Source organism: Clupea harengus, chromosome 14, assembly GCF_900700415.2.
Source record: "Clupea harengus chromosome 14, Ch_v2.0.2, whole genome shotgun sequence".
In the NCBI taxonomy this organism is placed as follows: domain Eukaryota; kingdom Metazoa; phylum Chordata; class Actinopteri; order Clupeiformes; family Clupeidae; genus Clupea; species Clupea harengus.
In genome coordinates, this window is record NC_045165.1 from 16,333,762 (window position 1) to 16,358,761 (window position 25,000).

Here is a 25,000-nt window from a genome sequence, read left to right on the forward strand (position 1 = left end):
CCTCACTTCCTGTTCCACTGTAACCCTGGTAACCCTGCCTCACTTTCATTCTCCCCTCCTCCTCCTCCCTCCAGGCATCGCTCTATTAATCTCTTCCTTTTGGGCTATCAAAGAATTTGGATAGAGACAGAGACCTACTCCTTTGAGGAGAAACTAGTGCAGGACTTGGCAGTAAGTACTAGCATCCCCTCACCAAGATGTACACGCCCTCTCTCTGTCTTTCAATCTGTCTCTCTCTCTCTCTCTCTCTCTTTATTTCTCTTTCTGTCATTCTGTGTTCTGTGTTCTGTGGATATGATTCGCTCTGCAAGCACAATTCGCCGTCACTCTGGGCGTCCCCGACCACATTCAGTGTTCCCGGTTCTGTGGCAATGTTCCACGTTCCACTTTCCACGCTCCGTGTTCTAGTCCTAGTGCCCACCTCAAAAACATGAGCACGCATGACTTTCCTCTGTGTTGAACTCTGCTGAGAGTCAGGCTTAGGAATGTGCTTGTGGTAAGAGGGCATCCTGGCACGGTGGCCAGAGCCTTACCCCTGAAATTTATGGAAGGTGCGTCTTTCGTAAATTTTGTGTTGTGATGCCATCGTTCTCCGTAAAAGTCATCGCTGCCAAAACCTTGAGAGGGTATCAGTGTCTTCAACAGGTGTAATCTGTAATCTGTTAGAAGAATATGATTGTCTTCTACTGGTTTGATGTAAATGAAGCCATCCGATTTGAAGACAGGTAGATAATGATGGTGTTTGTGTCTATGTCATACAATGTGACATTCTGACGTAGGCTCATGTCATGACCTAAGTATGAATGACCACTCGGTCTCCGACCAGAAATATAGTTATAATATATTTAAATATAATTTTCCTTCAGGCCGATTATTGGGTGAACACATTATGCTTCATTCGTTTGTGTTCGGTAGCCTTAAGCCTTATCAACCCATGCTTAACAGCATCTCCTCAAAACCTGCCCCTCTTATAATAACCCTGTACAAACATACCTGTACTGTACCATGCAGCCATCTCAATGTCATCTGCTTTGGACTGTGTGTATCTGTTTGCCTGCATGCCACATTGTGTTTTGATCCACCTCATGCATCCTCACTTCTCTCCTGTGGAATAACAAAGAACAGAATGTGAAAAAGAAACAAGCAGATCTCTCTGATTGTGAGGTTCATCTTACGCAGTTTATTTTGTCATCTTGCTGTTATTTTCTCATTTAGACTCATAGTATTATGGGTAAGTAGGCTAATGATTGCCGTAATTGTAATATTGTCTATGTATATAAGTAAGTATTGTAAGTACTGTAAGTATCATAGGCTATACTGCAGGCTGCACAGTGCCATAGGCTGTACTTAGGCACTAAATATACATTCATTTCACTGGAATTAACTTCACATCAAGGTCTGTAACAGAGACCTGGTGTCTATATCAATAAATGTGCAGCAGTGTGTGGAGGAGAGTGTGAAGGACCACCTTGGTGTGTGTGTGTAGAAGACGCAGGTGAAATTGGAGGAAGAGGAGGAGGTGGAAGCAGAGAAGCAGCCGGATCCTCTCCATCAGCTCATCCTGCATTTCAGCCATAATGCTCTCACAGAGCGGAGGTACACACACACACACCCACACACATTTACACACAGCCTCTATGAGGTCTATCCCTCTCTCTGTCTGTCCTGTTTTCTCTCTCCTCTCTCTCCTTCACACACACACACACACACACACACACACACACCACATACAAATGCACACATATCACACACACACACACACACACACACACACACACACACACACACACAAAACCCCACACTTTCACACCTCATTCAGAGATATCTATGCTTCCTCTTCCGGATCCCAATCCCACCCACATATATATATTTGCTGCCAATCCGCCAATAGACAGAAGTCCTCCACTTACTTTTGCCAATACACCTGCTCCCGCCCACTCTCACACACTAACACACACACACACACACACACACACACACACACACACACACACACACACACACACACACACACACACACAGACACACACACCCACACACTCTCACACACTAACACACACACACACACACACAGACACACACACCCACACACACACATACAGAGACACAACACTTAACAAACACATATTTCTTTCACTCACACTGATACTTCCTCATTCATCTTCATTCTTATTTCAGTGTCATTAGGTAAACATGAAGGGGCCATAATTATGTGTTATCGTATGTACCTGATAATAATGGACATTTTACAGACTTTTTCCATCTGGGTCCCAACATGCACACACACTCCTACAAACAGACTAACAGAACACATACCTGGAGCCTTGGCACACATTGTGCTTGCTCCATCTGTGGCGAGAGATAGTGTGTGTAGCCTTTGGCAAAGGCTGTGCCACTTCAGGAATCCAAGCAAAACAGCATATAACTATTTGCACATATATTTATTTATCTTTCCTCTAATCTGATATGTGATATTGTTATAGATTGTGTTGTGTTATGCATACTGGTTTCATTCTCATAGATTTTTTTATATAGTCACTGTGGACAGATGCCTTAAACGAAAACTTAACATTTGCTTTTTAATTTCTTTTAATTTCAAGACTGTATGTAACTATGTATGTAACTGTAATATGTATGACATACGTTTTGTATGTTAATCATTTCATGAACGTGTTCTCCCCAGCTCTTTAGAAGAGGATCCTCTCTATATAGCATACTCAGACATGATGGCAAAGGTAAGGAAGAGCAACATGCCAATCCCACCCGCGTGTGCTGTACTTTTAAGATTTATTATTGCACTACCGGCGACACAAAGTGTTTTATAAAATAGTAGTCATTAGTAGAGATAGTAGTAGTGTAGTCAATAGAAGTAATACGTAGTACATAGCAAAAATAAGACAATAGTGCATTTATCATAGGTACATTGAACAAAGACAAAGAAAAGTAATTTTTTGTAGGAATAGTTTAAATTAGCTGTTAGCCATCGCTACCATGCAGCTGTAATGTAGTGCTATAGATGCAGTTGTAGATACAGGATGTGCTTGGTTTGTTGTTTGAATGTATTTGTAAAGTCTTGTCATGTCCTTCCTCGCTGTCCTCAGAGCTGTGCAGAAGATGGAGAAGAGGATGAGGGAGAGGGGAAGACGTTTGAGGTAGAACATTTAACTTGGGTTTTGACTTTGTTTTTTTGTGCTGTAGCCTTTCCATTGAGGTAAGTTTATTTGTGCTTGTGTTTGTGTGTGTGTGTGTGTGTGTGTGTGTGTGTGTGTGTGTGTGTGTGTGTGTGTGTGTGTGTGTGTGTGTGTGTGTGTGTGTGGTAAAATGACAGGAAAAGGAGATGGAGAAACAGAAGACCCTGTATCAGCAGGCCAGACTGCATGATCGAGGGGCCGCTGAGATGGTGCTACAAATGACCAGTGCCAGCAAAGGTAAGGAAAGACACTGATAGGTTAAAATTCACCCTAGTTACCTCAGGACTCCGGAGCTGCATATAAGTATATTTATTAGACAAACAACAATTGCAATCGGGCTCACTCCCAGCACAAGGCTGAAAGTGAAGCCATGATAAACACATCGCACAAGGTTTATATAGACAGAAGTTTAGCGTTCAGCAGAGATAACCACGTGGTGGATTTCTGACGTCCGAGGCAAGGATGGAAGAAGCACAGTTCGACCCTTCTTATCACTTCTGGTCTAAACATGCTCTTGTACATATGCAGACTAAGTGGCACCTAATATTCTAAGTTACACACACACACAGAAAAGCCATTTCATAAGCACATGATTCATACATTCTTAAGTAATTAACAGTGTTTGCAAATTATCTCCATCAGACACACACACACACACACACACACACATACACACACACACACACACACACACACACACACACACACACGCATAAACACACACACACACACACACACACACACACACACACAAACACACACTTGTGCTGACTTCTGGTCTCTTTGTATCTTCAGGTCGATTGGGTCCCATGGTGACGTACACTCTTAAATTAGGCATCTCCATTCTCAACGGTGGCAATATTATCGTCCAGCAGGTACGACACAGTGCTTTAGAGATAAGCACACATCACTTCTGATACTCAGATGGCTCTATAATTGAAGTGTCTCCTTTGTAGAAAATGCTGGATTACCTGAAGGAGAAAAGGGACGTTGGCTTCTTCAAGAGCTTATCAGGGCTTATGCAGTCATGCAGGTAAGACACATCAGGTGTGCCCTACCTCTATCACATGTCATTCATGGGCAACAATGAACTTGAGCCCTGTGTCCTAACATTACCAAACATTACCAAAAACTGTGTTTGTTTTTTGTCCATATAAACAGACACCTGTCAACCAATCAGCAATCAGTGTATTTTCCATCTGGGATATTTTCCTTCTGGGATAATATGTTAATGACATCATGTCATTCTTATAGCAGATAGTTTATGGTATTTACAGTATATTGCATATTCATATTTATATTGTATTCATAGTTAAGGAATTTAGCAGATGCTTTTGGTCCTAAGCGTCAGATAAAAATTGATTAACAGACCGCAGGCCACTTAAAGATGACTGAGGTGAAGTATTATGCATTGTTGTCAGTCAGATGGTGTGTGGCTGAGTGGATAGAGCAAGGCAGTATCGATATTAAGGTCATGGGTTCAGTGTTCAGGGAGTACACACACACATAGTAATGCTCTAGCCGCCCTGTGCCAAGTCACTAGAGATAAAAGCGTATCCTAAGTAAATCAGCATAATGTACTGTATATGCATAAAGAACATACATTTAGTGTACATGTCCAATGTATACATTTAGTTATGGTATGCAGTATTGCATATTGACAGTGCCATAGTGTACTCTGTGTAAATGTCCACATTGCCAACATGTCCACATTAACAACATAATCCACTACTGTAACAATGCTCTGATCCAACTTTACAATCAAGTTAATACATTCCACAGTATATTGTCATTTCCTTTGAATAAAACAGTGCTTCTGTGCTATTCACATCACTTGTCTCTGTCTGTCTGTCTCTCTCTCTCTTCCTTTCTGTCCACATCCAGTGTCCTGGACCTGAATGCCTTTGAGAGGCAAAACAAAGCTGAAGGTCTTGGTATGGTGACTGAGGAGGGATCAAGTAAGTATGAAGAGCAGGAGGGTGAGAAGTCTCTCTCTCTCTCTCTCTTTCTTTCTTTCTCTCTATCTCTCCTGCTTTCTTTCTTCCAGACAAGGGCAGTCATACCAGGGGTGAGGTAGTCAAATAGGCTGTATACAAGCAGCAATTATCTCTCCTGGCCATTGCTTTTCCAATGACACCGTCATATATAACAATGGAACAATTTTCTGCTCGCAGACACCAAATTACGAGCGCCGGGGATGTCACTGTGCCGGTGAGGAGCGAGGCGAGACAGTAATGCTATTCATAGCTGATATGAATCCTCCCGCAGGAAATTGCACCGACTCTAGAGGAAATTTCATTAGCCTTTGATGGAGTCGCCATGAAAAGCAGTCGCTGAGTATCCCGAGTCCCCTTTTTTGTAGAGAAGAGTAGGAGCAGATGCCTACCGTGTGACTCAAGTGTGTTCTGTGAAGAAGCTCTTTTTATGGATGCCAGTTGTGAGGGTTAAAGGGTTTCTTGGACACTCTTCTCTTCGTCCTCGTTGGCCATTTCTTGAGTTGTTGACACAAGCAGGTGTTTAGGAACCTGCGTCATCCCTCCTAAGCCTGCTCAATCCTGTTGCCATAATGCTGGACCATGGTCACTGTTTGAAGTTCGAGTTTTAGTCATGTGATTGTGTCTAATGAATTTGAAAATGAGATACTCTTAAAGTGACTGACAGATTTGTAGTTGGCCCAAGTCATAGTAGCTCAGTTTAATTTCCTCTTGAAGAGGTACAGTTATTTGTCTCCTCCTTCATGGCTAGCGATAACATGACGTTTGATGGCCTGGTGCACTCACATATTGTCCAAGAGCAACACCACAGAACAAGATGTCGGAGCCTCCCAAATAAACTCCCAGAACTTCTATACTTACCTGAGCTGTGATCTGTTCCATCGATTCAGCTGTTTCTCTGCCCAGAAATAGCTCTCAGAATTCAGCTGTTAGATATTTGGGTCCCTGTTCAGAAATCCTTTCAGTTGAATAACAAACACTTGCGGTGCATCTGCTGAAGTACTTGTGTGGGCTCCGCAGCACAAAGCAATTAACACAGTCAGCTCTGCAAGAGGGGGACAGAGTATGGATAGCGTGTGTTCAGAATGTATAATTATGCATTCTATTAATTGAGAGTATTATCACAATCCAATGTACACAGAGTTGGATGGTAATGTGTCTTTTTTTATTTCCCATAAAATGTTTAGTATGCCTTGGAACAACCCTGTTCAGTAGGCTGTAGCACAATCAGTAAAAAGCTTGCCAGCCACACATTGATTTATTTTCCCTCAGACAAACGCTGAATTGTCTTTAGCAGTGAGGCCCAAAGACAGCAAACGGTGTATGGGTAAATGAGCAAAGACTTGTCTCTCTAGACTTCATCAGGTACCAGGTTTCAGAATCCTTAGATACATGCCACTAAAGACTGATAGGAAGAATGGAAAGTCCCTCAAACACTTGTTTCTCTAGACTTCATCAGGTACCAGGTTTCAGAATCCTTAGGTACATGCCACTAAAGACTGATAGGCAGAATGGAAAGTCCCTCAAACACTTGTCTCTCTAGACTTTATCAGGTATCAGGTTTCAGAATCCTTAGATACATGGGAGGCGTCTTCCACATGTGTTCTTGTGGGGCACTGTAGCTATACCATTAGGCTAGCTTGCCTCCATATGAGGTATCGTACCATTTGTCAGTAAAACTGAAAACTCAAAATGTTTGGCTTACGTACATGAACATGGTACAGCATTACCTCAACAAGACATCATTTTCTATGAAACTATTTGTTTTTACAGAGATAAACTTCATTCATTCCACGTGTACCACTGTGTATGTGTGTGTTCATCTAGCAGGTGAATCTGTTCTTTAGTCTTGTTTGTGGACACTTGTGCACTTTAGCCCAGTAGCATCACCACCAACTAGAGAGCACCTTAAGAGGAAACACACACTACAAATAGCCCATGCCATGCCATCAAGTTCACTCGTGACGATGCAACTTGAGTTTGAATCAGTATGCATACATAATTCAGCACATTTTCACCTCATGTTACCAGGCATAAGTGATGGTGTTTTCAGCCCAATAATGTCTCGCACCTCCAGTTCAGCACTTTTTTGCCCTGAAAAAAAAAAACAGGAAAGCAAAAACAATCAATACTAATACTTGAAAGTCTATAAATGTATGTTCAATGTCGTCTAATGTCAGTATATATCTATATATATTTCTCTGTTTGTTCCTACTTCCTGTTACTGAAATTCAATGTCTTCTCCTTTGCTTATGTCTGCTGTTTTGTTTGTTTGTTTGTGTTTGTTTGTTTCTTCCTGTCATTTTCTTTAACTCATCGGTCGCAGTCAACGTGAGTGAGCGGGGTAAATACATGGTTTAGATTCTCCTCATTTCCTTAGTGCTGCATCTCCCCCTGATACCTCCCTCCTCCCTCCTCCCAACCCCTTCCCCGTCTCTCTTGAATGCAGTGATCGATTGCTCTGGTCTGCAGAAACCCCATGCATGCTTGACAGACATGTGGCAAGAATGTATACCTCCCACAATAGAATAGATCTGAACATGCAGATGCAGATAGATCAGTAACATTGAAGTGAGCTGAATCTCTTTCTTGTATTGCGCAAGTGCTTTGCGTGTTGATGAATAACTCATATAGACAGATAACAAATGTAGAGTTATCTACCTTTCCACTGAACTGGCACTCCTGTTGTAAGTTTGATCCTGTCCTCCTGAGCATCGGCAGTACTAACCCCTTTCCCCAGGCGTATCCATTGAAAATAAGAATGAAAAACACCCAGACTATGGGCCGTATTCTCCCAAACTCTGAGATGTTTCAACCCAGTCCTATTTGTAGATATTTTTGGGTCCAAACTTTCACTAAGGACAATAAACGATATCAATTGGTCCAGTATTGAGCTAGAGCGCTATTTTTGTTCCTTTTTTATTTTGTTACTTTGTTGCTTTGTTAGGCTTGTGAGAAACAACTGTTTTCATTTGAAAGGTATTTAAGTAATACAGTTCTCCCCTTGCAAAATCAAAGTCTGGTTTGTATTTTCCATGGGTTGTAATGACATTCACAAGGTTAATGCGAAGGTCCATTTGCGTAGGGGAGAACTGAATCTAACTGAACATTTGTGTGTGTATCTGGATTCGTGCAAAAACGGACTTGGGTGCGAATGGGAGGATATGGCCCTTTGTCTGTTCCCTGACAAAACCAGGGAAAAAAGACAGCAGAGTCTGTCTGGGTTTTTTATTTTATTCTTATTTTCCAATGCACGGAATGATAAAGCCCCTTTGGTGAGATATCGTATCAATGCCCAGTGGAGCTGCACATTGCCCCTTTTTAGTGTTAAGCCTTTGAGCGTAAAGTCCAGCCTTCAGCTCAAGATTGGGAAGAGAGCGCTACAGCACTGCCCGTGAATGTGCCTGAGGGGCGAGACGTTTAAGAGGAAGCAGTTATGAGTTAATTAATCACACACACACACACACACACACCCCTTTCCTCAGGGGAACCGAGTTCCATTCTTTAAAATATCCTCCTGTCTCTGAAAGGTTCCAAGGTTCTTCAGAACGATGAGTTCACAAAGGACCTGTTTAGGTTCCTGCAGCTGCTTTGTGAGGGCCACAACAATGGTAAGTCTTCTCTGCGGTTATCTACCGCAAAAGACATGTCTTAGCACACTTGACATGAGATGTTCTTAGGTACTAAATACTTAATTACTATTTAATTAATAATGCATTGATTAATAAGTATACAATACTTTATTATATTAGTACACGTTTTCACAGGATGTGCTTGGGGCTAGTGTTAGGTTTGATTTTAGAGTTAGTAACATGTAAACTTGAGATATGCAAAGTATTTTTACGTGTATTTCAGTGCACTGTGATAAGAACACACAATATTAGGTTTGACCCTGTTTAATGCGTTAATAAAGGGAAGTAACTAGTTAAGGTAAGAAATCCCACTTGTTTTTGGCCATGGTTTCCTGCTCTGAATTCATCTTCCATGCCCTTCCTGTCTTAGACTTCCAGAATTTTCTGCGGACTCAGACTGGAAACACAACCACCGTGAATATCATCATCAGCACTGTGGACTACCTACTCCGATTGCAGGTATGACTCATCCTACTTATGCACACACACTCATCCCATTTATACACACACACTCATCCCCATCCCACTCATCGCACTCATACACACACTCATCCCCATCCCACTCATACACACACACTCATCCCACTCATACACACACACTCATCCCACTCATACACACACACTCATCCCACTGATGCACACACTCATCCCATTTATACACACACACTCATCCCCATCCCACTCATCGCACTCATACACACACTCATCTCATTTATACACACACACTCATCCCCATCCCACTCATACACACACACTCATCCCACTCATACACACACACTCATCCCACTCATACACACACACACACACTCATACACACACACTCATCCCACTCATCCCACTCATACACACTCATCCCACTCATACACACACACACTCATCCCACTCATACACACACACTCATCCCACTCATACACACTCATCCTACTCACACACACACTCATCCCACTCATACACACACACTCATCCCCATCCCACTCATACACACACACTCATCCTACTCATACACACACTCATCCCACTCACACACATACACTCATACACACTCATACACACACACTCATACCAGTCATACACACTCATCCCACGCATACACACACACTCATCCCACTCATAAACACACACTCATCCCACTCATACACATACACACACACTCACACACACACACTCATCCCACTCATACACACTCATCCCACTCATACACACACACTCATCCCCATCCCTCCCATACACACACACTCATCCCACTGATGCACACACTCATCCCTCCCATACACACACACTCATCCCACTCACACACACACTCATCCCACTCATACACACACACTCATCCCAGTCATACACACACTCATCCCACTCATACACACACACTCATCCCACTCACACACACACACACACACACACACACACACACACACTCATCCCACTCATACACACACTCATCCCACTCATACACACACTCATCCCACTAACACACACACATCCCACTCATACACACACACTCATCCCACTCATCCCACTCATACAAACTCATCCCACTCACACACACACACACACACACACACACTCATCCCACTCACACACACTCATCCCTCCCATACACACACACTCATCCCACTCATACACACACTCATCCCACTCATACACACACACTCATCCCACTCACACACACACTCATCCCACTCACACACACACACTCATCCCACTCATACACACACACTCATCCCACTCATACACACACTCATCCCACTCATACACACACTCATCCCACTCACACACACACTCATCCCACTCACACACACACACTCATCCCAGTCATACACACACCCATCCCACTCATACACACACTCATCCCACTCACACACACACTCATCCCACTCATACACACACACTCATCCCACTCATACACACTCATCCCACTCATACACACACACTCATCCCCTCGGACTCATACACACTCATCCCACTCATACACACACACTCATCCCACTCATACACACACACACTCATCCCACTCATACACACACACACTCATCCCCATCCCACTCATACACACACTCATCTCAGTCATACACACACTCATCCCACTCATACACACACACTCACACTCATCCCACTCATACACACACACTCATCCCACTCATACACACACCCTCATACACACACTCATCCCCTCACACTCATACACACACTCATCCCACTCATACACACACTCATCCCACTCACGCACACACACTCATCCCACTCATACACACACATTCATCCCACTCACACACACTCATCCCACTCATACACACACACTCATCCCACTCATACACACACACTCATCCCACTCATACACACTCATCCCACTCACACACACACACTCATCCCACTCATACACACACACTCATACACACACTCATCCCCTCGCACTCATACACACACTCATCCCTCTCATACACACACACTCATCCCACTCATACACACACACTCATCCCACTCATACACACACACTCATCCCACTCATACACACACACTCATCCCACTCATACACACACTCATATACTCCAATAAGGAGTAGGGGAAAAGGGGAAAAGCACCCACTATGAACAGGACAGCTCATGGGGCTGGTAATAAATTGTAAGAGTAGCAGAAATCGTTAATGTTGGCTGTAATTTTGTCCCGTGGACGACTGGCTGTTTCATCATCAGGAGTCTATCAGTGATTTTTACTGGTACTACTCTGGGAAAGATGTCATGGACGAGGCTGGGCAGAGAAACTTCTCCACAGCTCTGGCAGTGGCCAAACAGATCTTCAACTCCCTCACAGAATACATACAGGTAAACCGCATACATTTCGGCATGCCACGCATCTGCTTTTCAAGCTATCATGTTATTGAATTGGTAGATATTCTGGTTTTTAGCCAGAGTAGAATACAGTTTGGCTCACTAATAAAGGCTGACTACAGCATATTTACTACCGAGCACTGCAGAATAGCCCCCAAAACGTACTTCCTCCGCCAAGGAGGTTATGTTTTCGTGTCGCTTTTTTTCTGTCTGTCTGTCAGCAGAATTACACAAAAACTACCAGGCCGATTTTCATGAATCTTGGTGTAGGGGTGTATTATAGGCCAGGGAGGATCCCATTAAATGTTGGAGTGGATCCAGATCAAGGGGCGGCTCCAGGTTTTTTTTTTTTCACTTTCATTAATGAACATTGTGAGATTTTGTTTTGCAGGCAATTTTTGACTTTGCTGGCCTTGGCACACCATTGGCCTTGGCGGAGGTCTGCACTCAGCGAGTGCCCTTCTAGTTTTGATTGGTTTTAACAGTCAGCCTTCTGTACCTGCATAAGTGACCATGAGCTGACCTGGCATCAGTTTAACTGTTTTCTTGGACATTGATTGCCTTTAAAAAATCATCATCTCTCTCTCTCTTTCTCTCTTTCTCTTTCTCTCCCTCCCTCTCTCTCTCTCTCTCTCTCTCTCTCTCTCTCTATCTATCTTTGTCAGGGCCCCTGTATAGGGAACCAGCAGAGTCTGGCTCACAGCAGGTTGTGGGATGCAGTGGTGGGATTCCTTCATGTGTTTGCCAACATGCAGATGAAGTTGTCTCAGGTATTATAACAAGGATGAGGATGAACTGGAAGTCCACCTTCAATGTCTGTGTCACTATCTTAGAGCAATCACAGGTTTTCCGTATTCCGTGTCTCTATAATTTAATTCAATTCAGTTCTATTTATTGAGCGCCAAAACAATATAATTGTCTGAAGGGGGTTTACACAGCCCAGAGCCTGAATGTGTTATAATGTGTTTTATATTATGTATATGTGTGACAATGCAACATCAGTATCTTATTAGCACACTTGGCTTGACCTTTTGACTAGTATCACTTACTCACAGATTGAGCGTGTATGGCCACAGCATTTTATCCACCACTAGGGGGCCCCCTCTGTTCAAGGAACTGGAGGATGAAAAAACTGGCATATCAATCTCTCAAGTCTTTTAATATGAGCATAGGTGCAGACTGGGCCATATGTCACAGCCACAATAGTTCACAAAACACCCCCCACATGCACACACACACACAAACACACACACACACAGACAAATACACACACAAATACACACAAAAATACAAATACATGCACACGCACACACACACATACACACACAGATGGAGAGGCAGACAATGACGCACTAATCCACACCCACACACACTCATTCATGATCTAAGTGACTATCAAAAGCTGACCGGCAATAAGGCCCGATCAGCGGGCAGTGGGATGGCCGTTTGATTAACCTAATCAAAGGGCCTCCTGTCAGATTTACGGCACCTCGGAAGCCCGGGGCCTTGAGCCCGGCAGCGGCGCCGAGGCCCCCAGAATGAGTCAGCCGCCGACAGCCATCTGCTCCCGCTGACTGCAATGACATTAGCCAGCACCGGTGATGGATGGCACCGGTGCAGAGGGGGGCCTTGATGTGTGGCAAAATGCCACTCACCGGTATTAGACTCTTGTCTAGTCTCATATCATCTCGTCTTGGCTCAGACACACCCGTTTGACCCCTCCTGGGTGCACAACGATTTAAAAAAAAAAAAAATCAAGGCGCATGGTCTACGTTTGACACATTATTGTCAAAAGGAATAGTAGATTTTCAAGGGGCATGGTTTACGGTTGACACATTATCGTCAAAAGGAATAGTAGATTTTCAAGGGGCATAGTTTACGTTTGACTCATTGTTGTCAAAAGGAATAGTACATTTTCAAGGGAGATGGCTTTGTCCAAATTTTTTCAGGGGGGGTGGCCCTCAGCTGGAGCCTTGGCCGTGGGTGTTTGTCGATGGCGACCTGTTTGAGGGCCATGTTGGTGGGCAGTGGTGGCATTTGGAGGGGATGGTGTTGTTGTAAATGTGTTGTTTTTGTGTTTTTTTGGTTTTGATTAGGTCATAATTATATTTCTTTGTTTGTTTGTCCCCCCCACCCCCCAGGACTCGAGCCAGATTGAGTTACTGAAGGAGCTGATGGATCTGCAGAAGGACATGATCGTCATGATGCTGTCTCTTCTGGAAGGTTCCACCATGAAAAATATATCTTTGTTTCTCTTTCTCACACGCCCTCTCTCCATCTCTCTCTATATATATATATTACACACACATCCTCTTTCCATCTCTCCCTCTCTCTCTCCTTTTCTCTTAAATGTTCACACACACATTATTTTTCATTCTCTATCTCATACAACTCGACACACACTGACACACAGATTGGAATATATTCAACTTCATTGTCATTGCACAGGATACAGGTAGAAAGCTAATAAAAAGCAGTGAAAACTGGGGAGATGCGCCGCCATCTTGGTCTCCTGGCACGCACACACACACACACACACACACGCTCTATCTCCCTCTCAATAACAGACACACAGTCTGTGTGTCCTCTCCTTCTGGAGGAGTAAGTAAACAGATTGAGCTGGTTTATAATTGCTGTGCCAATAAGGTTAGCGGTAATTGTGATCCTCATTACTGGTGATGGATTCAGAGGATGCCACAGATGCTTAAAACACTTTAATCTTCACACCAAAAAAACTCACGTCTTTCGACCTCTTACTGTACATGCCATAGCTGCTGCATCTACAAACATGTAGCTGCCATTATACTTATTTATGAACAAACCACAGTCACAGAAAATACTCATTTAAAGAATTGAATGTCTATTGCATAGTCAACAGTTCTGCATCTCTCATATTCTCCAGTTTGGTGTGTCTCTGACAGTTATGTTCAATGTATGGATCAGGTTTAGGACTTTACGCTAGGGTTGAACGTGAACAATGAGTAGTAAATATATAATATTATTCTATTGAACTTTCTCCACTAAAGTGTACTCCCTATATTTTATGTAGGTAATGTGGTGAATGGCACCATTGGCAAACAGATGGTGGACACCCTGGTTGAGTCTTCTAACAACGTGGAGATGATCCTCAAGTTCTTTGACATGTTCCTCAAGCTGAAGGACCTAACTACCTCAGACAACTTCAAGGAGTACGACCCAGACACCAAAGGGGCCATCTCCAAGAAGGAGTTCCAGAAGTCCATGGAGAACCAGAAGCAGTACTCGCAGTCGGAGATCGAGTTCCTGCTCTCCTGCGTCAAGGCCGACGAGAACGACATGTTTAACTATGAGGAGTTCGTGGAGCGCTTCCACGAGCCGGCCAAGGACATCGGCTTCAATGTGGCTGTGTTGCTCACCAATCTCTCGGAGCACATGCCCCACGACAGCCGCCTGGCCACCTTCCTGGACCTGGGTGAAAGCCTGCTGAGCTACTTTGAGCCGTTCCTGGGCCGCATCGAGATCTTGGGCAGCGCCAAGCGTATTGAGCGCGTCTATTTTGAGATCAGCGAGTCGAGCCGCACACAGTGGGAGAAGCCGCAGGTGAAGGAGTCCAAGAGGCAGTTCATCTTCGACGTGGTCAACGAGGGCGGCGAGAGCGAGAAGATGGAGCTGTTTGTCAACTTCTGCGAGGACACCATTTTCGAGATGCAGCTGGCGTCACAGATCTCCGAGCCCGATGCCCTGGAGCGTCCCGAGGAGGACGAGGAAGACGACTCACAGAGCGTGGCCGAGGAGCCCGACGAGGATGACGAGGAGAACGCCCTGGAGTCTTCCTCTGCATTCACCGTGGCGTGCGTCTCCATGAAGAAGAGCCTATCCAGCTTCTGGAACCTTCTGACCTTCAAGAGCATGCGTCGGCAGTACAAGAGGTTCCGGAAGATGAGCATGAGGGAGATGGTGCGTGGCTTCTTCTCCTTCTTCTGGGTGATCTTCACGGGACTCTTCCGCTTCCTCTACAGCCTCGTCTGGGGCTTCTTCCACATCCTGTGGACCTCCATGTTTGGCGGCGGCCTGGTGGAAGGCGCCAAGAACATGAAGGTGACGGACATCCTGGGCAACATGCCCGACCCCACGCAGTTCGGTATTCACGGCGACGTGCTGGAGGCGGAGAAGATGGAGGCGTGTGAGGCGCTGTCTGTGACGGAGATGGAGCAGAACGCGGCGGCAGACCAGGCGGAGGCCGACCTCATGGCCGAGCTGCTGAACATCCATCCCAAGAAGGAGGGGGGGAAGTACGCCATGGAGCCGGGGCTGGGGGACGTGTCGGAGGTGGTGGGGGTGGACGCCCCCTCCTTAGCTGCAGCAGTGAAGCAGAAAAAGGCTCAGGTGTCCATCGGTTATGTTGTCTGTCTTTATATGACTATTTTATCATACATGGTACTGTTTCCCACTGATAGGTTACTGAAACTGCTAGTTTGCAAAAAACAAGTAGAAGAAGATAAAAGACAAAATATGAGATTTTGGGGGGGGGGCTTTTTGCCTTTAATCAGAAAGGATAGTGAAGGTTTTGACAGGAAATGACCTGGAGAGAAGAGTTGGGGAGAGGGATTGGGAAATGACCGCGGGTCGGATTCAAACCCGGGTCCCCGTGGGCGTTCAAGCCCCTTCATGGTCGGGGCTGCTGCTGGCGCCACAGCTCCCCCCAAAATATGAGATTTTAGACAACTTTTGAAATGACTTTGAAATCAATGAAATTTCTCCGTAAGATAACAACACTTTTGTAATAATTATAATAGGAATGTCAGATAGACCAAAACCAGTAGTAGTAACAGTAAACAGTAATCAAGAATCTCTGGTGATTTAAGCCATGAGAAGAAAAAGCATTTTGGAAGTGATAGTATATGAGATCGATGTCCTGTGAGGCTGAAGTTGGTGAGAAATGTGTCTTCTGTGTTCTCCCAGAAGGAGGCGGCACATAGAAGTGAAGAAGGTGAAATGGAGCCGAGAGGAGATGGAGAGAAGACTGAGTGAGTGCCTCAAAGACTACTCGAAACATTCATAGGCCACATTGACACAGCACTATATATATACATTGTTATTCAGTTGAATTCTGCAACTTGACAGTCAAGAAATTGTGAAGGTGGGTTTATAGTTTGTTAAACGACCACAGGCTTTTTCACAATGACAGCCAGTTTGTGGTTTTTAAATATTTTCCAGCGACAGTCGCCGAATGGCAAAATCACACAACATGTTTTTTTGAGTCAAAATCTGTTGAACTTTGAACCTGTCACTGACTATGACAACTTGCACTTACACTAAAGGTGTCATAATGTATCAGTGTGATAAGCTATAAAACAATGTAGAATATAAACTCAAAACAGTTTTGACTTGCAAATGTGTTGTATTGGAGGAGAAATATAATGTATTATGAGAGGCAATATAATATCCATACAGTACAAGCAACAACAGTCCCAACAGTCCATTTTGTCTGTGTTTTATTTATCACTGTGACATGTCATTCTACCAACTGTAAAGCCACCTTAATAATGAACCTCCCTCTGGAGCTCTGAACACATGATCTACACATTTGTTTCTGTTTCTTCTGCAGCCTAGAGGATGGGGAGAAGAAGGATCTAGACAAGAACAAAGACGAATCGCCACCAGACACTCCTGCAGAGGGGGAGAAGAGACCCCCCAAGAACCGTCCCCGGAAGAAAGAGAACCCTCCGGAGGCTTTCATGGCTAGCTTCTTCGCAGGGCTTGAAATCTATCAGACCAAGATGCTGGTTTGTATTCATTCAGTATCTATGGAATTTGTTAGTCTATGTAACATCTAAACCAGACAATATTTCATTCCATCAGCACGGCCGGCTCTGGTTGCTGTATTATACCACTGCACCAAGCTCAGCCAGAGTGTCCACTGTATGAAAGCTGATCAGAGCTCATTTTGTTTGAGGAATGGGGTAGTAAATGGATATGGACTTTCTTTTTTTACCAGAACTACCTGGCGAGGAACTTCTACAACCTCCGTTTCCTGGCCTTGTTTGTGGCTTTTGCCATCAACTTCATTCTGCTGTTCTATAAGGTAACCTACAATAGTGCCACCATTCTGCTGTTCTATGAGGTAACCTACAGTGGTGCCACCATGTCTCCTCCTCTATGAGTTCCCCTTCATGTCGGTCACGAGACGTCGTGTCGGAGACGCTGCGGGAGTCAACCCTTCCAGGGCGACTGCTGAAGCTGTATAGCACCTAGACACACACGTCATCACCACACGATACCATGTCTGCATGCGTCCTCTTCATTCCCTCTGCGTGACTCAACACCTTCTGCAAGCGAAAGCCTGACCTGTCGGAGCATATTACCTTCCTTAACAGTAGATATTAACTGTGATATCTTTTCCCAGCCCTAGCTTTCAAGAAAAAGGAAGCAAACTTTGTCAGATAAACGGTGCCACTGTGGCACTGCCGTCCTATCCCCTGACCATGCTCACTGGAGCCGGACTGACCCCACTGCTATACACTTCTATATAAGAGACCGGAGAGCCACTTTTCACGCGGTGAACTCCCAAGAAGAGAAATCCAAAGATGGCGCAGCCTCCGACAGAGACTGCAGTCATGCTCCCCCAATCGAGGCTGGCTGGCACATGTCCTCCCCAGAAGACAAGAGCCTCATTCCGAGGGAACGAGACGCTGCAATGAAGCAATTTGGATAGGACACATGCAGACACGGGCTGGGAATTTAGACGCAGGATGATGGCGTGCGTGATGCCGTGTCTTTGGCCAATTCATTGGCCCTTAGTGCGATACAGCTTCAGCAGTCGCCCTGGAAGGGGATATTCCCATAGTGTCTCCGACGCAGCGCCTTGTACCTCAATCGGGAATCAGTGTATGAGTATATTGGGATACATTGATGAGGTGATGATTTACGCCCCACACAGGTGACGGGGGAGGACTCTGAGGAGGAGGACCCATGGAATAGGAACCAGGTGGAGGAGGAGGAAGCCATGGAGTACTTCGTGCTGCAGGAGAGCACGGGGTACATGGCTCCAACACTCCGATTCCTGGCCGTGCTGCACACCATCATCTCTTTCCTGTGTGTGGTCGGATACTACTATCTCAAGGTATAATGCTGGGTTCTGCTAGGTTCCACAAGGTTCCACAAGGTTAAGGGACTGTATATTGTTGTGCTGGGTTCTACTATCTACAAGCATTGTACCATTGCTTTCTGCTTGGTTCTACTATTTTAAGGAACTGTTTTGTATTGTGCTGGATTCCACTTTCAAATGGTAGCGTATTGTTTTCCGCATGGCCTTTATCGTCTCATGGTAAGCTTTTGATTTCTGTTGAGTTTTCGGTGTAGAGGTGTTGCGTTGCTGCTCTCTGCTGGGTTATTATGCTGTCTGAAGGTTCGATCTTGTTTTTGATCTGTGGTGTTCTACAATCTAATGGTGCTTTGTTATTGTCTGCTGGTTTGTACTGTCAAGTTGTGCTTTGTTTTTCTGCCAGGTTCTACCATCTAATACCTTTTGCTGCAAATGTTGTGTTATTCTCTGCAACATTCTCATCAATCCGCTTCCACCTCATATTGAACACATTTAAATTGCTTGCCAACGCAGCAGATTGAAACTTGCCCTCACACGCACATGTCCAACACAAACTTACATACACGTACTTAACATACACGTACAAACACACTAACACACACACACGCACACACACACACACACACACACACACACACACACACACACACACACACACACACACACACAGTCACACACACATATTTGTCAATAAGTAGATTGAAACAGGAACATCCCTGTTTTTGACTGTAGGTCATGTACCTCTGAAATGAAAGTGTGTGTTAATCTGCCGTTGACCTGCTCCCTCTGTGTGTGCTGAAGGTGCCTTTGGTGGTGTTTAAACGGGAGAAAGAGATCGCCAGGAAGCTGGAGTTCGATGGCCTCTACATCACCGAGCAGCCCTCCGACGATGACATCAAAGGACAGTGGGACCGGCTGGTCATCAACACACCGTGAGTGGCCACACCAAAACCAGACAGGACCACAGCAGAGGGCGGGGGAGGGGTGGGGTCACTGAAGGATGCCTTGAGCCCAGCACTGGTTAAGAGCATTGAGATTTTTCTGGTGCTTCAGCCCAGGTTAGGTGGATACTCTGGACCCGTACCAGGGCCAGGGTGAGCTCCTATCTAGGGTGTGAGTGAATCAACATTTGGCTTCAGGAGCATAGAAGGGAGGGGGGTGTAATTTGATTGGAGATTGAGTTCAAATATCAGCAACCTTTTGCCTGAAATGTAGACTCAATCTTTTATCAGCTCTACCACCTGGCATAAAAACTGAATTATTATTGAATGTCTGGTTGGCACTAAGTGAGCCCTGCACTTTGATCATGGAACTACAGTATGCAAATGTTTTCTCAGAGACACCTGGTTTATTTAGGTTGTGTCTTACTTGTTTGTTTGTTTTTCTCTTTCATGCAGATCCTTCCCAAACAACTACTGGGATAAGTTTGTCAAACGCAAGGCAAGTAAAAAAAACCTTTTGAGATTTTTCTCAGTGAACTCTGCACTACATGACTCTGTTTATACCAGAGCCTTTCATCTCTCGGAGACAGTTAAAAAAAATCTCTATACACTGTTGGAGTCGTTAAAAGCTGATAGTGTCACAACAATCAAACACTATCTACCATCTCCACTGGTTAACACTTGACACGAATCATCTCTCATAGTCAGGGGCGGAGATCCCATTTCATTGTAGGGGGGGACAATACATGGTCAAATTTCAGAGAGTAATTCCGGGGGGGCGGACATGAAAAAATTGCTTTCACGAGAGCTAGCATAAACTGCTAAATACCGAATTCTCTTATCACATTTACAAACAGAAATTCGAAGTCATTTTAGAATTCTCTAAACAGCATTAAATGTACTAACACGAAATATGTATTTACAGACAAATAATGTCTAAAGTTCAAGAGAACTTGATGCTCAAAATAAGTTATAAAACAGCTCATGGACACTTTGACAGGGAATCGAACTAGTAACCTCCTGATTATAATACGACTTCTCTACCCCCTGTACCACTGCCACCCCATGTTGCAATGCCAGCATAGTTAATGGACCACACGAAAAGATGACATTAATTTACCTTCAGATAATTTAACAAATCTGGAGAGGCACTGAGATGTAGACCTACATTTATTAACTAGCATGAACCTGCCCCTGACAGGACAGTGTCTAGACTGTCTAGCTAGCTATCTTAACGGTGTTAACTACCGGCATGCGTGTGTTATCGGCAAACGTTCACGTTGTCATGCCAATCCATTAATAAACTGATGTATACTTGTGCATATCGATTGGAACTTCGTAAATGAAGTTTAGAAAAAAAACGTCTTCTTTACATGTTCTTACTGCGTTCGAGAATGAGGTAAATCTCTTTAGATATCGTGTATCATAGCGGCAGCGACAGGGGACAGAGGAGGAAACAGACAATCTGACCGTGTAGGCTACTGGGCTGATTAACTGAAACACGGAGCTGCCGGTAGCCCTGCCCGTTGGAAACAGCATGTGAACCAACCCACTTTGAGGAATAGGGGGAACATGATTTTTCAACACTTAAAAAACCCATTGTTTTACGTCTATAATTAGCACCGCTTGTGTCGTCGTAATTTTATTTCATATTACTATATTTTTCAAAAAAAAAATGTTTTGTTTCCAATGATTGTTGGGGGGGACAACTTTATGGTAGGGGGGGACACGTCCCCCCCGGGATCTCCGCCTATGCTCATAGTGCTGTCATAAGCATGTAATAAATATATCATTACAGTTGCCATATCTTGTCATAGGTTTCGATGACAGTCGGTGTCCAGTGTTATATACATGTCATGTGACCATTATCAGTAAAAAAAAAAAAAACAGTTTTGAAAACGGTTGATGCTATGGCAACTTCAAAGCATGTGACATTTAAACAACATGATGTGACTGAGAATGGGGTTGGTAATGATACCCCCTTCATGGAATGTCTCTTGTCCAACCAGAAATAAGATTGCTCAACCTGAACTCATTTTTGTATAAAAACTGAATGCTATTACGGTATGTCATCCAAGATTCAACGATCATCTTTTCAAATCACCAAATGTAAAAAAAATCACAGACAATGAAGGATTATCAATGCACATATGCCTGTTAACTTTACTCTGAATAAGCCATGCCTGATATGTAAGGGATAATGTATAGTCCGCTGGTCAGTATTGAAAAATAAACCCCAACAGAATGAAACAGGACCCTGACACGCAGGAAATTATTCAAACTTATTATGCGGTTACGAGCTAAAACGATAAAAGACATTCCTCCAAAATATCTCTTTTTAAGTTACGTATTTTGTTGCCGTTTTGTGGTTCTTCACAGGTATTATAGTTCTTCACGCAAATAGAAGTTTCAGGTGTTGAGGTGTTGAGTAGCAACGTATTACTTGCTGACTTTAAAGTACACTGAATTTCTGTAACAAAAAGTGAACGGACTTGCAGAATGATCTGAGAGATGTGAATCAAAAGCACAAAACCCGTAGCCAACGGCAGTGGTCATACATTTTTAATAAAGTCATTATAAAGAAATATCAGACCTCTGAACACTGGGATGGCTCATTCAATTAAATTAAAGATTTTGCAACATTCTGTGGAGCCGTATAATGAATAGAGATAACAATGGTACCTGGTACCTCCTCTTGCATTCACCTAAGCATTCAGACAGTTTCTTATCGATCTTCAAGTGTCTGTGGATGTGCTCCGACAGATCCCTTGTAACAGCCTTGAGCTGTTGTTTTTTGGTTCTCTGTGTGTGCACTGCAGGTGATCAATAAGTACGGGGATCTGTATGGTGCTGAGCGCATCGCTGAGCTGCTAGGTCTGGATAAGAGTGCTCTGGACTTCAACCCCACGGAAGAGGCCGTGGTGAAGGAGGCTTCACTCGTGTCCTGGTGAGAACACAAACTACACACAATTTTTTACGTGAAAGGAAGTGGGTGGTTGGCAGGTGGTGGTGTTTAACACTACTGAGGCCAAGCCTTTTTTAGGTAGTCTGACATGCCTTGATGTTTTTGAATATTTTCCCTAAGTAAAAACATTGAGGCAAAAGTGGCATGTATGATTATATTCTAGAATACCTCAGCAATAATAACATGAGAGTAAAAAGAATGTGGTAAAAAAAATGTTATATTTAAATCAAATCTAAACATTTTTTTTTACAAAAACTCCATATCCCTCAGCAGGGAGCATACGACTAAGTAAGGTGTTGGGTTTTGTTGTTGAGTGCATGCTCTACGTAACTGAAGTGTTGGGTTTTGGTGTTGAGTGCATGCACTACATAAGTGAGGTGATGGGATTTGTTCAGTGGCGTAACGTAGTAACGACGGGCCCAGGTGCAAGATATTATTACGGGCCCCCCTAGTGAACGCTAAAAAAAAAAAAAAAATCGTAGCCTTCCCTACTTCCGCAACCGTGTCTAAAAAGGCGCTAATCAAAGGTGTTTGTATACCGTAAAAAATGTTAGAAAGCAATAATAATAGCGACCACTATTTACCCAACTTGTAGCCTAGTAATCCTGCCATACCATAATGTATGTAGGCTATAACTTGTCTTGAAATGTATATCTATCACAATAGCCGTAGGTTACCTGTTGCATGGTTGCTGACACACCACTGAGGGCAGAAGCAGCAATGTTAATCCCATCTGAACTGCTGCACTGCTGACTCCGTGGGCTGGCGACTCGTTGACGGGCTAGTTTAAAAAGCCAAAATAATCTAATTTAGGCAGCTTTGCTGCCTTCTCCTCCTGTTCTTTTTTCTCTTGCCCTTTTCTACTTCCACTCTTGTGCTTAAAAGGCATTGTTACGAGTTAAGTTGTGCTGTGCTCAATGGACCTAATTACTAGGTTATCAGACCTTCGAATTGGTTTAACTATAGCGTATTGTATTGTCACATGATCAAATAGTGACTTGACATTGGACAACAACATACATATTACCCAGCAATCATCATTGCTAATCACAGAAATACCAAAGAAAATAAGAACTTATTCATTTCATTGAATAGTATTTTTGATTGTTTCTATAGTGTATGTAGGATAAGCACAGACGAGCTATGTACTTGGAGGGGGGGCCCGTCGAGCGACGCATGTATATCTTTGGGCCCGACACCCCACGGGCCCAGGTGCCGCCGCACCTGCTGCACCCCCTATAGTTACGCCCCTGGATTTGTTGTTGAGTGCATGCACTACATAAGTGAGGTGTTGGGATTTGGTGTTGAGTGCATGCATTACATAAGTGAGGTGTTGGTCGGTTGGTTATTGTTGTGTTGTTGTTGAGAACATGCACTACATACACCTGCTCTTACTCAGGAATGAGGTGCTGAAAGTAAGTGTTCGTGTTAGTGTTATTGGAAGCATGCAGAGTATATTCCTGTCTGTGGACATAGTGAGGTGTCAGGTTCATTTTTCAAAGATTTTTTAAGTTCATGTCAAGGAGATTGGTGAATAGGCTAGAGGATGATTAAGGGGTCGGCTACTTCCTATAAACAGATTAAGGAGGAAATTAAGGGAGTCTTTCCCTAAATGAAGAGCCCCCTGATGGTTTCAGGGAAAATTTAGATTCATATATTTTCAGGAATTGTATGAACTTGTCCCCTGGTGTTCATTAAGCCGAGCACATAATAGAATCATGTATCAAGTTTGCAGTAACTTCCATGTTCTAGTCAGACAGATACAAACTTTTAATATAAAACATTTATCATTGAACTAAGTTGAAGTTGGACTGAATACTTCTGTACTGGTATTCTTCTTTCAAATATGGTTCCTGGTTTGATTATATATATTTTCTTGACAGGCTGAGCTCCATTGACACCAAATATCATATTTGGAAAATGGGAGTGGTCTTCACTGACAATGTAAGCCATGTTTCCTTCTTCATAAAATGCCACTGGGTGCCACTTCACAATACTACATACACTACATTCTATATGCCTTTTTATTTCTCCTGCTCTTGTGTCCTTCAGTCTTTCCTGTACCTCGTATGGTACACCACCATGTCCATTCTGGGCCACTACAACAACTTCTTCTTCGCCGCCCATCTGCTGGACATCGCCATGGGCTTCAAGACCCTGAGGACAATCCTCTCCTCAGTCACCCACAACGGCAAACAGGTGGGTGCAGTACAGCCTCCAAACACCAGGGGGCACTGTTGCTCTCCGACAGTAGTCAGAAAATAAATCCTGTCAAGGTGAGAGAGGGACGATGTGATTCTGATTGTTCTTCTTTAGCTGGTGTTGACTGTAGGGCTGTTGGCTGTGGTGGTGTACCTCTACACTGTGG

General features: G+C 43.9%; 1 protein-coding gene across 1 annotated transcript in view; it reads left to right on the top strand.

Annotated features, from left to right (window-relative positions):
- LOC105908186 (ryanodine receptor 3-like) overlaps positions 1–25,000 on the top strand; it is a 180,959-nt gene that overhangs the window by 149,682 nt on the left and 6,277 nt on the right. The window contains 26 exon segments of the mRNA XM_031580909.2: positions 75–171; positions 1,487–1,596; positions 2,684–2,735; positions 3,102–3,152; positions 3,329–3,428; positions 3,987–4,066; positions 4,148–4,224; positions 5,076–5,149; positions 7,512–7,529; positions 8,716–8,796; positions 9,188–9,276; positions 11,508–11,636; positions 12,308–12,412; positions 13,784–13,865; positions 14,692–16,007; positions 16,584–16,648; positions 17,230–17,407; positions 17,620–17,706; positions 18,562–18,744; positions 19,528–19,658; positions 20,124–20,166; positions 22,487–22,614; positions 22,903–22,920; positions 24,516–24,576; positions 24,685–24,831; positions 24,949–25,000. The exon segment at positions 24,949–25,000 is cut by the window's right edge and continues 83 nt beyond it. Coding sequence (XP_031436769.1) covers positions 75–171; positions 1,487–1,596; positions 2,684–2,735; positions 3,102–3,152; positions 3,329–3,428; positions 3,987–4,066; positions 4,148–4,224; positions 5,076–5,149; positions 7,512–7,529; positions 8,716–8,796; positions 9,188–9,276; positions 11,508–11,636; positions 12,308–12,412; positions 13,784–13,865; positions 14,692–16,007; positions 16,584–16,648; positions 17,230–17,407; positions 17,620–17,706; positions 18,562–18,744; positions 19,528–19,658; positions 20,124–20,166; positions 22,487–22,614; positions 22,903–22,920; positions 24,516–24,576; positions 24,685–24,831; positions 24,949–25,000 — 3,554 coding nt within the window.